General features: G+C 42.5%; 1 protein-coding gene across 2 annotated transcripts in view; it reads left to right on the top strand.

Annotated features, from left to right (window-relative positions):
• SEZ6 (seizure related 6 homolog) overlaps window positions 1-16,883 on the top strand; it is a 577,716-nt gene that overhangs the window by 490,909 nt on the left and 69,924 nt on the right. For both annotated transcript variants that reach the window (XM_063449977.1, XM_063449976.1), the window contains exon 5: window positions 11,176-11,361. In XM_063449977.1, the coding sequence (XP_063306047.1) occupies window positions 11,176-11,361 (186 nt within the window). The remainder of the gene's footprint in view (window positions 1-11,175; window positions 11,362-16,883) is intronic.

Below are 16,883 nucleotides of genomic sequence, written 5' to 3'. Positions count from 1 at the left end.
AGTGTGTGATGAATGCAGAGCGTGTGTGTAGTATATGTAGTGTATATATAGTGAATGCAGAGTGTGTGTTAGTGTATTGAATGTTGTCTGTGTGTAGTGAATTCAGAGTCTATGTTAGTGCAGTGGATGCAGAGTGTGTGTAAGTGTAATGGATGCAGAATGTGTGTTAGTGTAATGGATGCAGAGTGTGTGCCAGTGTAGTGGTTGCAGAGTTTGTGTTAGTGTAGTGGATGCAGAGTGTGTGTTAGTGTAGTGAATGCAGAGTGTTAGTGTAGTGAATGCAGAGTGTATTAGTGTAGTGGATGTTGTATGTGTGTGTTAGTGTAGTGGATGCACAGTGTGTGTTATTGTAGTGGATTTTGTCTGTGTGTGTGTGTGTAGTGAATTCAGAGCAGGGCCGGACTGGCCCACCGGGATACCGGGAAATTTCCTGGTGGGCCGCGGCACTTAGCGTGCGGCGGGGGCAGAGCTTAGCATGCGGTGGGGAACCTGGTAACTGCTGCATGGGAAGCAGGAAGGAGTCCCTGCTTCCCCAATAACCAGCCTCCAGGAGCTCCAAGGGATGTGGAGGTAAGAAGCAGATCAGTATGTCTGTGTGAGACTGCCTGTATGTGTGACTGTCTGTGTGTGTGACTGTCTGTGTGTGTGACTGTCTGTGTGTGTGACTGTCTGCCTGTGTGTGTGTGTGTGTGTGTGAGACTGTCTGCCTTCCTGACTGTGTGTGTGTGTGACTGTCTGCCTGCCTGACTGTGTGTGTGACTGTGTGTGTGTGTGTGACTGTCTGTGTGTGACTGTCTGTGTGTGACTGTCTGTGTGTGACTGTCTGTGTGTGACTGTCTGTGTGTGACTGTCTGTGTGTGACTGTCTGTGTGTGACTGTCTGTGTGTGACTGTCTGTGTGTGACTGTGTGTGTATGTGACTGTCTGTGTGTGACTGTCTGCCTGTGTGTGTGACTGTGTGTGTGTGTGTGTGTGTGTGACTGTGTGTGTGACTGTGTGTGTGTGTGACTGTCTGCCTGTGTGTGTGATTGCCTGTTTGTGTGGCTGTCTGCCTGTGTGTGAATGTCTGCCTGTGTGGCTGTCTGCCTGTGTGTGTGACTGTGTGTGTGTGTGTGTGTGTGTGTGTGTGTGACTGTGTGTGTGACTGTGTGTGTGTGTGACTGTCTGCCTGTGTGTGTGATTGCCTGTTTGTGTGGCTGTCTGCCTGTGTGTGAATGTCTGCCTGTGTGGCTGTCTGCCTGTGTGTGTGTGTGTGTGTGAGACTATCTGCCTGTGTGTGTGTGTGTCTGTCTGTGTGTGTGTGTGTGTGTGTGTGACTGTCTGCCTGTGTGTGTGTGTGTTTGACTGTCTGCCAGTGAATGTGTGTGTGTGAGTGTGTGACTGCCTGTGTGTGTGACTGTCTGCCTGTGTGTTTGACTGTGTGTGTGTGACTGTCTGTCTGCCTGTCTGTGTGTATGGATGTCTGCCTCGGTGTCAAGTACTGTCTGCCTCTGTGTGTGTGGATGTCTTTGTCAGGGCCGGACTGGCCCACCGGGATACCGGGAAATTTCCCGGTGGGCCGTGGCACCTGGGGGCTGCAGAGCTCTTACTCCCTATAGAGAGGGAGCCCTGCAGCCGTTTTTAAGAATATCGCGGCCGCATGTTGGTGCCGCCAGGTGGCCGGTCCGGCGGCACACTCTGAGGGTTTATACTTACCTTGCGGCCGGCGGCCCCATCTCCTGTGCTGACAGCTATGCAGCTATGCAGCTGTCAGTATCAGTGAGTGAGCCGGGCGGCCGCCTAAGCGATGCAGCAGCACACTCACTGATACTGACAGCAGCATAGCTGTCAGCACAGGAGGACTGAGGGAGGGGGCGGAGCTAACTACCAAGCTCCCTCGCGGTTCCCATAATTCCTAGCACAGCCACATCATAGAGTAGGGATTACTCTATGATGTGGCTGTGCTAGGAATTATGGGAACCGCGAGGGAGCTTGGTAGTTAGCTCCACCCCCTCCCTCAGTCCTCCTGTGACAATGGGCAGACAGCAGGTACACATACAGAGAAGTAAAAACTCAGGGAAAGGGGGGGACAAAGAGAGGGGTAATGGAGAGACAGGGGAAGGGGGACAAAGAGAGGGGTAATGGAGAGACAGGGGAAGGGGGGGACAAAGAGAGTGGTAATGGAGAGACATGGGAAGGGGGACAAAGAGAGGGGTAATGGAGAGACAGGGGAAGGGGGGGACAAAGAGAGGGGTAATGGAGAGACAGGGGAAGGGGGGGACAAAGAGAGGGGTAATGGAGAGACAGGGGAAGGGGGACAAAGAGAGGGGTAATGGAGAGACATGGGAAGGGGGACAAAGAGAGGGGTAATGGAGAGACAGGGGAAGGGGGGGACAAAGAGAGGGGTAATGGAGAGACATGGGAAGGGGGACAAAGAGAGGGGTAATGGAGAGACAGGGGAAGGGGGGGACAAAGAGAGGGGTAATGGAGAGACAGGGGAATGGGGGGACAAAGAGAGGGGTAATGGAGAGACAGGGGAAGGGGAACAAAGAGAGGGGTAATGGAGAGACAGGGGAAGGGGGGGACAAAGAGAGGGGTAATGGAGAGACAGGGGAAGGGGGGACAAAGAGAGGGGTAATGGAGAGACAGGGGAAGGGGGACAAAGAGGGGTAATGGAGAGACAGGGGAAGGGGGACAAAGAGAGGGGTAATGGAGAGACAGGGGAAGGGGGACAAAGAGAGGGGTAATGGAGAGACAGGGGAAGGGGGACAAAGAGAGGGGTAATGGAGAGACATGGGAAGGGGGACAAAGAGAGGGGTAATGGAGAGACAGGGGAAGGGGGGACAAATAGAGGGGTAATGGAGAGACAGGGGAAGGGGGGGACAAAGAGAGGGGTAATGGAGAGACAGGGGAAGGGGAACAAAGAGAGGGGTAATGGAGAGACAGGGGAAGGGGGACAAAGAGAGGGATAATGGAGAGACAGGGGAAGGGGGACAAAGAGAGGGGTAATAGAGAGACATGGGAAGGGGGACAAATAGAGGGGTAATGGAGAGACAGGAGAAGGGGGGACAAAGAGAGGGGTAATGGAGAGACAGGGGAAGGGGGACAAAGAGGGGTAATGGAGAGACGGGGAAGGGGGACAAAGAGAGGGGTAATGGAGAGACAGGGGAAGGGGGACAAAGAGAGGGGTAATGGAGAGACATGGGAAGGGGGACAAAGAGAGGGGTAATGGAGAGACAGGGGAAGGGGGACAAAGAGAGGGGTAATGGAGAGACATGGGAAGGGGGACAAAGAGAGGGGTAATGGAGAGACAGGGGAAGGGGGGGACAAATAGAGGGGTAATGGAGAGACAGGGGAAGGGGGGACAAAGAGAGGGGTAATGGAGAGACAGGGGAAGGGGGGGACAACGAGATGGGTAATGGAGAGACAGGGGAAGGGGGACAAAGAGAGGGGTAATTGATAGACAGGGGAAGGGGGGGGACAAAGAGAGGGGTAATGGAGAGACAGGGGAAGGGGGACAAAGAGAGGGATAATGGAGAGACATGGGAAGGGGGACAAAGAGAGGGGTAATGGAGAGACACAGGGGAAGAGGGGACAAAGAGAGGGGTAATGGTGAGACATGGGGGAAGGGGGACAAAGAGAGGGATAATAGAGAGACACAGGGGATGGGGGGGAAGAGAGGGGTAATGGAGAGACACAGGGGAAGAGGGGACAAAGAGAGGGGTAATGGTGGGACATGGGGGAAGGGGACAAAGAGAGGGGTAATAGAGAGACACAGGATATGGGGGGGTCAAAGAGAGGGGTAATAGAGAGACACAGGGATGGGTGGACAAAGAGAGGGGTAACGGAGAGACACAGGGGAATGGGGGACAAAGAGAGGGGTAATAGAGAGACACAGGATATGGGGGGGTCAAAGAGAGGGGTAATAGAGAAACACAGGAGATGGTGGGACAAAGAGTAATAGAGAGACACAGGGGAATGGGGGACACAGAGACAGAGGGGTAATAGAGAGACACCAGGGAAGGGGGTAAAAAGAGACAGAGGGGTAATAGAGAGACACAGGGGATGGAGGGACAAAGAGACAGAGGGGTAATAGAGACAGGGGAAGGGGCAAAGAGACAGAGGGGTAAGAGAGAGAGACACGGGTGGAGACTGGGAAGAGAGACACAGGGAGGAGAGTGGGAAGACAGACACATGGCGGAGAGGGGAGACAGAGACACAGAAGGTTTGTTGGGGGAACAAAGACATACAGAAGGGAAGGGGAACAAAGTAACACAAGATTTGTGGGAGGAAACACTGGGCTGGGGGAAAAGAGACACAGAGTGGCTGGGAGAAGAGAAAGAGGCACACAGAGTCTGGAGTTAGAAAGAGACACACAGATGAGATTTGGAAAGGGAGAAAGAGACAAAGGGGCTGGGGGAAAGAGACATACAGAGGCTGGAGAAGGGTAAAAAGAAACACACAGGGACTGGGATGAAGTAAAAGAAACACAAGGGTCGCTGTAAGAGACAAAAAGGAGACGATACACTAAACAAGGTAAACGTAATAGACGTAATTGATGTGATCCTGACAGTAATACACACACACATATATATATATATGCATGTATATTGATGTGTGTAATATACATGTATGTATATTACTATACATTTATATATGCATAATACACATATAAATGTCATTAATATATACATATTTGTAATGAGCACGTATTGGCCCAGTCTTGTTGCTAGTTGCATACTCATGCACAATAACATATTCAAAGTGAAGAGCGTACCCATAGGACTTCAAAATTAGCAAGATAACTTAATTTTTCTTTTCAGTTGTGCAACCGCATACATTCACCATTTCAATCTCAGTACTAAAATGTCCTTAATAGGCTAAATTAGTTGTACAGAAACATTGATTACATGCAAATGAATGTCTGCTTAAAATAAAGGCGCTCTTTTGTTTATTTTGAAGCCCTATATGCGTTCTTTCGCTGGAGTAATAGTTTTCAATTTTAAGTTATTTTTTCACCCTCTATATCAGCACACTATGCTGGCGCGACGCATTATTGGGCTGGTATAGAATTTTTTGTTCCCAGTCCGGCCCTGGTCTTTGTGTGTGTGCATCTGCTAGTGAGGGAGCCTCTGTGTGTGTGCGCCTGCTAGTGAGTTTGTGTGTGTGTGTGTCTGCTAGTGAGTGAGCTTGTATGTGTGTCAGTGAAATTGTCTGTAGTGAGCATGTGTGTGTCAGTGAGCTTGTCTGTAGTAAATCTGTGTGTTAGTGAGCTCTTCTGTAGGGAGCATGTGTGTGTCAATGGGCTTGTCTGTAGGGAGAGTGTGTGCGCATCAGTGAGCTTGTCTGTAGTGAACGTGTGTGTGTGACTGTGAGCTTGTCTGTAGTAAGCTTGTGTGTGTATCAGAGTTTGTCTGTACTAAATTTGTGTGTGTGCCAGTAACCTTGTCTGTGTGTGTCATTGAGATTGTCTGTCAATGAGTCTATTTGTGTGCATCAGTAAGATTGTCTGTGTCTGTGTGTGAGTATGCTTTACTGTATAATTTAATTACCCTGAAAGGACTAATATTTTGAATTAGAAGAAGAAATGTATCAATAATATATCTATCTATCTATCTATCTATATATATATATATATATATATATATATATATATATATATATATATATATATATATATATATATATATATATATATATATATATATGTATGTATATATATATATATATAGATAGATAGATAGATATCAACACCCTACATAGCACAATGACTTATGGGGCTGGCATAGATTTGTTTTCCAGGGCCGCTTCGTATCCCCAGTTCGACCCTGATACAGAGTCTATGTCAGTGCAGTGGATGCAAAGGTGTGTGTAAGTGTAGTCGTTGCAGAGTGTTTTGTAAGTGTAGTGAATGCAGAGTGTGAATTAGTGTAGTGGATGCAGAGTGTGTGTCAGTGTAGTGAATGCAGAGTGTGTGTCAGTGTAGTGAATGCAGAGTGTGTGTCAGTGTAGTGAATGCAGAGTGTGTGTGTTAGTGTAATGGATGCAGAGTGTGTGTCAGTGTAGTGAATTCAGAGTCTATGTTAGTGCAGTGGATGCAGAGTGTGTGTCAGTTTAGCGGATGCAGAGGGTGTGTCACTGTAGTGGATGCAGAGTGTGTGTCACTGTAGTGAATGCAGAGTGTGTGTTAGTGTAGTGGATGCAGAGTGTGTGTCAGTTTAGCGGATGCAGAGGGTGTGTCACTGTAGTGAATGCAGAGTGTGTGTTAGTGTAGTGGATGTGGAGTGTGTGTCAGTGTAGTGGTTGCCGATTGTGTGTCAGTGTAGTGGATGCAGAGTGTGTATTTGTGTAATGGTTGCAGAGTGTGTGTCAGTGTAGTGGTTGCAGAGTGTGTGTCAGTGTAGTGGGTGCAGAGTGTGTGTTAGTGTAGTGGTTGCAGAGTGTGTGCCTGTGTTTTTGCACGTGTGTCATTGTTTGTATCTATGTGTCTGTGCATATGAATTTGTGTCAGTGCTTGTATTTGTATCTGTGTACCTGCATGTGTGTCAGTGCTTGTATCTATGTGACTGTGTATCTGCATGTGTGTCAGTGGGTGTATCTGTGTGTCTGTCTATCTGTCTGTGTGTGTGTGTGTGTTCCAGAATTAAAAATAAATATCCGGGCACAAAGAGGCACAATGATTCGCTTCAAAGGAGTCTTTCTCATGCCACAATAAATCACATGCACAAGTGCATATATTTCCTCACAAAACACTTAATTAACTTAATAATTAGTGACATCATAATTAAACAATATGATTATATCAGCAAATATATTTGTGCTTACACCAAGCAAAGGGGTAGGGATTTGCCATCAGTGTATGGTAGCTACAACATATCATATCTGTAAACAACGGAAATTACATAGATAGAAAAAACTATTAAAAAAAACTTATAAAAATAACTTTTTTTATGCTATGGCCTTGGCCATTTTCCTGATTGGCGAGTGTGGTTACTGCCTTGGATTTCTGTGTCTGTGTAACTGCATGTGTGTATCTGTGTGTGTCAGTGTTGTATCTGTTTGTATCTTTGTGTCTCAGTGTGTGTCAGTGTTTTTATCTATGTGTCTGTGTATCTGCATATGTGTCAGTGTGTTTCTGTGTGTGTGTATATGTAAGCTCATTGAGCAGGGCCCTCAAGCCCTCTGTTCCTGTGCGTCCATTTGTCTGGTTACAATTACGTGTCTGTTAGTCCACCCATTGTACAGCGCTATGGAATTTGCTGGTGCTATATAAATTATAAAATAACAATAATAATGTATGTGTGCATACATCTCAGCATTCAAATGTCAACACTACACACAGATACACCCCTGCAAACATCAATACTACATATAAACACACCTCTGTATTAAAACCCAACACTACACACAGATGCATGCCTCCATTCAAATGTCAAAATTCACACACACATACTCCATACAAAAACATGCTTATATTCACTGCTCAATGCTAAATATAACCCTGCAAGGATGGGTAAATGGCAGATCCCCAGCTGGCAAAGTATTGTGGGACTTCTACAACAGATGGAGATCTGCCTTCCTAGGGATAGGACACTGACTGGTTAGATCACTGACCCCCTGGAGTGGGTATGGAATGCATAGGAAGAAGCAGGTAAATAATAAAATAATATCTAGCTTTTTGTTTTCAGCCAGCAGGGTGAGGCAACTATCCCCTTTAAAGCTAAAGCTTTTGAAAGAGACAGTTGTATCAACGTGCCTTCAACATAAAGACTTGTTTATACTAAAATAAGATTTGTCTTGAATTGACAAATAATCTGCAAAATATAAGCCACAATGTAGGCAAGTCTGGGAATTAATTGAGTTAATTTGTAATTCAATTGTCTAAACGCCACAAACTACTGCTTAGCTAATAAACTTGATAGTGAATAACAACAATTACAAAAAAAATTACTTTAATAAATAAATGCAATTAGTACTTTACATGTGCATATTTTGCATTCACCTAATCTGTGTATGTGTTTGTGCGCAAATTATACTTGTGCGTTTTATTTTTATTTTTTTATTCTTTCTATTTTTAATTAAACATTTCTCAAGTATTAGACACAAATACAATTTAATTAAGTAAACAATGAAAGGAAAACATGGAGTCAAAATAGCGGAGTTAACAATATTTGCCAGGTGTAATGTTCCCATTTTGGCTCTTATAAGGATGAAATTGCAGTGTTGCTGTCAATTGAATACAATTAACTAAACCATTTAAAAAAATGCAGCACAAATGCAAAATATAGTCTCTGCTCATTAATCTTAAGGGTGTCTTGATGACAGATCCCTTTTAACTATGTAACAATTTTCCATTTTATCTATTACATCAGTAATTATTTATTTAGAATCCTGTTGCAAGCCATCTATCCCTATAACCTTGTGAACGTCGCTGTACACTGATAACATTAGGGGCCTGTAGGGGCAAGGCAAGCTTTGTAGACAATAGGCAAAATTTGTTTTGGCAGAATCTGCAAAAATGATCTGTCAAAGCTTAATTGGGGTTGTATTACTAGGGATATCGGTTGGCTACTCTTGCCCAGTAACCTGTAATTGTTCTGAAGGCAGAGTATGTTTTAATGCCACCCTTTGTTATTGTATTCAGTTGAGTTCGGTTTACTTTTATAGCAAATTGTTCTGTAATTACAAACGAATGAGGAATGCACCTTGCCTCTCCCGTTCTACCATCAGCTGTAAGTAATTGCAGATTGCAGTTCTAGCTTTCGGCATCATGCTCCAGAGAAAAAATAATGAAAGATATATCACCTGTAAGCAGACGAGTGTGAATAAAACTAGCCAATTACTACCCATTTCTCCTCTTCCTCCGCCATCCTCCCATTACGCGATCTCCCCTCTCTCACCGCTATCTGTTGTGTTTCGTAGATAAGTGGCACAGACACCGGAGGAAATATTTTATGGGTCCCATTAGGGAAGCAGCACGGATAATTTATCAAGCTGCGAGTTAATGAGTGGTGCCAGACACCCAGCCCAGAAAATCCATCGCAAGATGGAGATGGGACATTAGAACTTTATTCCAGCTAATTCATCACAACAGATGCAGGAGAGTGGAGCTCTGCACACACCTTGCTCGCACACTTGCATTCTGCGTCTGGTCATGCTGCTAGAACGTATGCCTGAATCACAGCAGAGACAGGCAGGACAGCGGCATCCGGGGAGAGAGGTGGTATAGAGGTGATAGCAAATACATCTAAACTGACAGGGTGATTGGCCAAACGGTGGTCTGTCAGCAATTCTAAGGGAGTTTTAGAATGTAGGGCAAAAAAGTCAAACCAGACATTGAAATCCACTTTGAATTCTTGAAAATTCCCACTTGAGTAAATAATTCCATGGGTCACGTACAATCCATTTAGTTAATGTTAACACTGTAAGCGATCGTGAAATAATACATCGATTTTATCCAATTGCTCTTTGTAGTGAAGTGTCAGTGATGTGACATTAAAGGGTGTTATGATAATTAACCCTTTCACCGGCCTTAGGATTCACAATTAATTCATTTGTAGAAGGTAAACACATTAACAAGATTCTCGCCATCTTCTGTGAGTTTATGTCTAAAGCTGCGTTGTCACTTAATGCTTTTATGTTTGGTTTATCACTTCTAGAGTACCGTGGAATATCCTAGCCCTTTACAAAGAACGTAAAAGAAAAAAAAAAAAAACAAAGCAATGTTAATAATAATAAGGTTCTATTTTTCAACCATTACGGGAAAAAACAATGACGGTAAAATTGAACAGATGTTTACATATTTAATGTAATTATCTAAAACAGTGTCACAGATTTCAGCGCTGAGGATAGATAGGTAGAAGATAACCCTCAAGTGGCTCTCCAGCTGTTATTAAAGTACCACTCCCGTGATATTCAGCCTGTAATTGTCTGGTCATATGATGTCTCAATTCGGAGGTACAGATGACACCTGAAAAGCTTCCCATTGGTTATATCTGATCAATGCGCCGGCAAGGCCAGATTATATCTGTATGACTTTACATACTACCATCTACACAATGCGCCCGCATTCCACTTATACACACGATACTGTTCCATTATGCCGATGGCTGAAACCAATACACCAAGGATTGTGGAAAATTCACTAGAAAATCGAAAATTTGGATCCAAAAAATAAATGTCTATGCAGACCTGTTAAACACCCCACCATTGGAGCGGCATTTACAAAACACAAGTAACTGGCAGTAAGAATAAAACGATGCAAATGGCCTATATTGATGTGACTAAACAATTATTACAACATACAGTGACAAAGATATCATACATTGTTACTTTCATCTGCAGTACCTGACAAACTTGTTACATAACCCCCACCAGTATTTAAAGTGAACCTGTCATCACAGGTTTATAAGTGATCATTGAGCAATGACTTCCTGCAGTCAATTTAGTAATTAACTTTTTATTTATTATATTATTGTAAGCTGACAGCGGGAGCAGAAGTTAAGCCTCATTCTGACTAACCGTCAGCTATTCCCTTCATTTGGGATTATCCCTTTGTGACATTGAACACCAGCACATTGTGATTCCCATGATATTGCTTAGAGCCGGGTGCCCAAAATGTAGATCCCCATATGTTGTAGAACTACAACTCCCACGAGGCTCTGCATGCCTTTAGAATGCCAATGCATCATGGAAGCTGTAGTTTTAAAACATCTGGGGATCTACCTTTTGGGCACCCCTGACTTAGGGTCTGATGTCAATTTCTACTGCTGGAGAGCCCAGAACATTGAAGTATGCCTTACAGTCTAGAATGAGACTTTGTTATAGCTTGTCAAATGTATTGATACTTTCTAAATTGTATTTGAAAACACCATTCTAATCAGAGCCTGGATGAGAAAGATGGCATTTGAATTCCAAACATGTGTAGTATGCAAATAAGTTAATTATGATAAGTGTCATTCTCGGTGTATAGCGAATGACAATATCATTCTTAACCCAAGGATCTATATTTCCTAAGCTTTTCTAATTAATGGATGGCACCATGCAAAATCCCTGTGTCTAAAAATGCCATGCTTTCTCCTTGCTAAAATCAGCTTATACTCCAAAAGATTTAATCTTTTCTTCTTTTAAACGGTCCCTAATGAATTTTTGTTCTGCCCGGTTATCAATTAAACAAACCTTATTTCTCTTTTTCCAGCTTACCTCCTTAGCTGCGGCTTCCCACGTAGACCTGCTTATGGAGATGTGTCCGTAACAAGCCTGCACCCGGGAGGTGAAGCGTATTTTTATTGTAATACCGGCTACCAGCTCCGCGGACCCCATATACTAACATGCTTGAATGCGACAAGGCCATTCTGGAACAATCGTGCTCCCCAATGTGAAGGTAACACGAGCTCTTAAATAAAAGGGTATATTAGAATTCTGTTTCTTTTCTGGATTTGGTTTCTGGCATAAATATTAATTCTATTATTCTTTTCATTATTCATTTCTTTGGTTATTTTTCGGAAACATTCTGTGTAATATTTTGTGTAGCACATTCCATTTATTACTATTTCTTCCTTGTTTGGACAAGAAAACAATTCCGTATAATCACTTTTATTTTGACATAAAGAGCAAGGTTGCATCAGGGCTGAATTTACATGTCAGGTGCCTGTAGGCACAAATTCTAAGGCACCCAGGGAGTGGGCCTAGCAGCCACTGAGTTCAGTCGCACTCACTGAGAGCTCTGTGCTTTATAAGTACTATTTTCATTTTTGTTATCGGAAATACCACCACATTTTTTTCTATTTCTTGCTGGGCTGATCACCAACAAATACCATGAAACGTTTTCGGATACTGAAAAAGCAGAGAGATTCCAAGATATTGGGGATTTACTCCGCTCTCAGCAGAGGCCCAAAATGGTGAGTCCGAGACACAGAACTGTTTCTAATTTCTCTGAGCACCATGAGATGGAGGCTGCAGAACCCGTCTCTGCTACAGAGGTCCTTGAGACTTCACTATCTGAGAGGGAAAATATGAAAGACCTCCTGTGAGACATCAGCCGCCTTTTCAAGCAGATTTTGCCGTGATCCATGCAGAAATCCAAACCCTTGATTCATTCCCATTTTACTTTTTATTTTCTATATTTGGTGGGGGGTGAGGGGTTTACATCATTTGATTACTTGTTTGTGATTAATTACTTGTTTTCTTTTTTAATTATTTTTGTTTTGATTATTGGCCTTATGATTCTCAATAGAGATTCCTAGATTTTCATTAGCTTATAATGTACCAACAATGTGCATAGTGCAGATTACCCAATTTCCTTTGTGGCTTCCATAAGCTCCAGATATCTCGCTCATTCCCCCCAGGGTTATGGAGTACAGTAGGGCTAAGGTTGTTCTTTTAATGGTTAAACCTTTTGAGAACTTTGGATAAGCTAGTCAATGGGTATGTTTGTTTCTGGGTACTCCCTGTGTGGCAATGCCTGCTTAAGACTCATGTACTTATATGCTTATTGTATGAGACGTATTACTGCTCAGTAGTGACCATTCTTTGAAAGCTATTTTGTTTTCTGTGTACCTGCCTCAATAATATACTAATTTCAAACAGAATTTTAAGGCACCCATCCACCCCCCACCCCCCAAAAAATAAACGGCAGTTAAAGTGATTTTAATAAATTTATTAACTGGACATTGCATACATAAAAAGTGTAAAAAATAAATAGATATATATATCATTTCTACTTGTAATGTATTGTTTACATTTGTCATTAGAGTGATGTAACAGTTTGGTATTTGATTGTAGGGGGTGAAAGAGGGTAGGTACCACTAGTACCAGTATACCCAAAGCCAGTATAAAACAGTAGCCATTATTATAGATGTACATTGACCTTGTGATATCATAATTTCATTCAATATCAATGTTTTTAGAATTATTGAGACATTAACTTATTTAACAGAGAGCTTCACCGTCCTTATAAATCTACACTGAAAAGGGTTACCGTGTGTGAAGCCAAACCGTTCAGTCACTGACATCGTGTTTTATTGACTATGTTAAAGGTGGGAGAAAAGAATTACCATAAGTAATAAAAATGAGATAGCCATATGCATTATACATTCGGACAAATGAAAAATTATTAGAAGAGGCATGCTAAGCATTCTAATCTGCATTATGGGCATGAGTTACATGTTAATACGGAACTTGATAAGTGCAGAACAATCCACATAACAAAACTGTGCTGTTTTATAATGTCTTTCTCCCTCTTCTTTACCTATAACAACTTTCCTTGTTATTCTTAAGTATTCTCTTCTGTCTCAGCGAGTGTAAGAATACAGAATATATATATCGGGGTGTAACAGCATTACTTTTGTTCACAAGGTCCAATGAAAAGGCAAAGCAGAGATAACGGGGTTATACTATATATATATATATATATATACAGGGAGTGCAGAATTATTAGGCAAGTTGTATTTTTGAGGATTAATTTTATTATTGAACAACAACCATGTTCTCAATGAACCCAAAAAACTCATTAATATCAAAGCTGAATATTTTTGGAAGTAGTTTTTAGTTTGTTTTTAGTTATAGCTATTTTAGCTGCTCAGCTCCCCTAATCGCCATTTAGTGATGCTGGGAGCCGGAATATGACATCACTCTGGCTCCCAGCATCACTAACCAGCGAGAGGGAGCTGAGCAGGAAGATCAGAGCTCCTTTGCCGCCTACTCTGCCAGTTCACCCCCCTGCCTGCCTGCCCAGCAGCACTAGCAGCCCCTGCAGCCCCACTGGACTCCAGGTGAGGAATCCACCCCAGCTCTCCCACAGAGGCTGGGTTGAGTTAAATTAAAATGAAATTTTTTAAATAATAGTAATTTGTGAGTGTTGGGGGGAATGTGTATGAGTGTGTGTCTGTCAGTTAATGTGTGCGTGCGTGTGTGTGTGTGTGTGTGTGTATGTCAGTGTGTGTGTCTGTGTGTATGTCTGCAGTTCATGTGTGTGTATGTCTGTCATTGTGTTTGTCTGTGAGTGTGTGTCTATCAGTCACTCTGTGTCTGTGAGTGAGTGTGTGTGTGTGTGTGTGTGTGTGTCTGTCAGTGTGTGTGAGTGTGTCTGTCTGTCAGTCAGTCTGTGTCTATCAATGAGTGTGTGTGTGTGTGTGTGTATGTGTGTCTGTCTGTCTCTTTAGAGTTAGAGACTGGGACACTAAAGCATTAGGAATACATATTTGGTATTCCTAATGCTATACTGTTCATTTAATAAAATTACAGTAAATGTAATTATTTTAAGAAAAAGTAATGTCTAAAACTAAGTTAATGTATTTTAAAGCATAATTACTAATATATATATATATATATATATATATGTACTCCAGCTCAAGTCTACATAAGTCTGCTGTTCTTATCCTAGAGTGTGGATCCACCCCTTATATCTCCACAGTTTGTCCACGCCAATTTCTTATATCCCCCAATTCTTTAAGAAATCCATGCCTGTTAATATTGCAGGTGATGTTACCACACTGGGTTAACTGTCGAGTATTCAAAGAGAATTTGAAGAGAATTTCACATTCTTAGGGTAATATAGCCTAACAGAAAACCTTACCTGACTTTTTCCAATTCATTCTCAGTTCCAAATAATTACTTTAAAGAATATATCTGATAAATTTGGCAATTAGCAGCACACTTTAATCAGTCAATCTATATTGTAGAGCAGGGGTGCCCAAAAGGTAGATCCCTAGAAGTTGTAGCGCTACAACTCCCATGATGCTTTGCATGCCTTTGCATGTCTTTAGAATGACAAAACATCATGAAAGCTGTAGGTATAAAACATCTGGGGATCTACCTTTTGGGCATCCCTGTTGTAGAGCAATAGGTCCACGAGGTCTGGTGGCCACCGGTAAGAGTACAGCAGGTTATACCGTTGACCCTGCACTGCTGGTCATTTAATTGTCATAAAGGTAGTAATTGAGAATGGTGCCCCCTTTGTTTATATATTTCTTTCTCTATAAACGCAAAGACCATTTGGAGTCATCTCAAAATGCAACCACTTCGAAATGGAATACAGCAAAGCTGCCATGCTACTAGAAGACTTACAAAACAATATAGCAAAAAAATAAATAAATAATAAACCTTTTTTTATTTTATTTTTTTAGAAGTTTGCAAACAAACTGTATTGTTATATGCAGCATTATTGCTTTTAAATGTTCTGTTTATGGATGTAATATAATGTGATGGTTATATACTGCTCCTCATTGATATCCAATGACCCTTTCCCTACCGCATTTATAAAAACGAGTTTCTGCTAAACAAAAAAAGATGCATATATTAGTCACGTATGAGTAAATCCAATCATCGTGACCTAGAGTAGGACATCCAGGGTAATGTATACTATGTTTGCTGAGCTGTACACCCGTGCTGAAAACTTGTTTGGTTTCAGCTTGAAGAGAGCAGCACTATTAAAATTTTAGTCAGTACACTGGTGTTTTACAAACGCTATTTTAATCTATTTATTGAGCGCAGGATGTGTACATAGCATTTCTCTTAAGGAAGAGTAATCTTTCCTCATAAGACATAAACATAAAGAAATATCGTCATGAAATGTCAAATGTCAATTAAATGGGTGTGGATGTGTAGACAGACCCATGTTAACAAGAGTGCCCAAGGGAACTACAAATGGAATGTTGGATTCTACCATGTTCTTCAACATCAGGGATGTCAGCCTGAAAGGCTTTAACTAAAATTGCTAATTCCATTACAGTGCTGATATTATAACTGTAGATTGAGTAAGAATTCAACATGGATGTCCAACTTTATGCCAGAGTAGACAGACTGAAAGCATAGCTGACTGAGAATTATTCCAGTTCAGCCATTTTGACCTTACATTTGAAGTTCACTTTACTCTTACTTATATTAAAGTGGTTCCATCACTTCTTAGTATTTCATAAAGATATAATGTTCATGAATACTCATACCTACAGCATTGGAATTTCATTAAAGACGAGCCTGATCTTGACAAAATGCTCAGCTCTGCTGTTAACTTTTGTCCAATCCCAGCAGTCATTACAAGTGAGGGTTGTGGGTTTAAGGCACCGTCTCGCTCATAGCGATATGTCATCTGTGGAGGCTCTGTAATCTTGTGGGATCATCCATGGACCCTAATGTGCTTTTGCGCATGCACAAGAGCACACTTCCTGGAAGCTGAGGCACCAGGAACTGAAGAGGGTCCCCGAGATGAAGATGGTGGTAGCTGATATGGACAGCTTCAGGTAAGTAAAACCTACCTTTGACTGCACCCCACAGCCTACCAGATCTCAACCTGAGATGTCACCTTTAGGTGTCTTTGCAAAATATGCAAAGACCCCTGAAAGTGACAGATCCACTTTAAGAAAAGATTACATCAAAGTCTCAATGCACTCAAAATGGAACTGAGTTTTTAAAATCAAGTTATGAAGCTGTTTAAAATGTAACATTGGCCCCAAATGGAGACGTAAGCCTGGTGCCTACCTCACGTGGACCCTGCCCGACCTAGAATATATCCTCGGCGGAGCATATGTGCACGACAACCCAACCAGCTCACAGCCTGAGATAACAGATCAAATGCCAGTTATGCAGATATCAGAAAACTCCAGCAAAAGGCAGCGACATAGGGTCCATGATCCAAAGACCACCGACATCGGCAGAGGCCCCGACTACAAGTGAAGTACCCGCACATCCCGAGCTACAAGAGCGGTATGAATCCCACAACACACAACCAGTAAGCAATGATCCCCCGGAGGAATCAGTTCCCACAACAAAACACGACCTGAAAGTTCTTTTGCAAGACTTCCATAAGATGCTTACCTCAGAACTAGCGATCCTCGAGATGGATATACAAAACACCAACGATCAAGTGCGGGCCACAGAGGACGATATTGTGAAGTTGAATGTCAGCCT

This window comes from Pelobates fuscus, chromosome 1 (assembly GCF_036172605.1).
Source record: "Pelobates fuscus isolate aPelFus1 chromosome 1, aPelFus1.pri, whole genome shotgun sequence".
NCBI lineage: Eukaryota > Metazoa > Chordata > Amphibia > Anura > Pelobatidae > Pelobates > Pelobates fuscus.
Note: the sequence above shows the minus strand (reverse complement) of the source record. Positions and strands in the feature narration are given on the sequence as shown.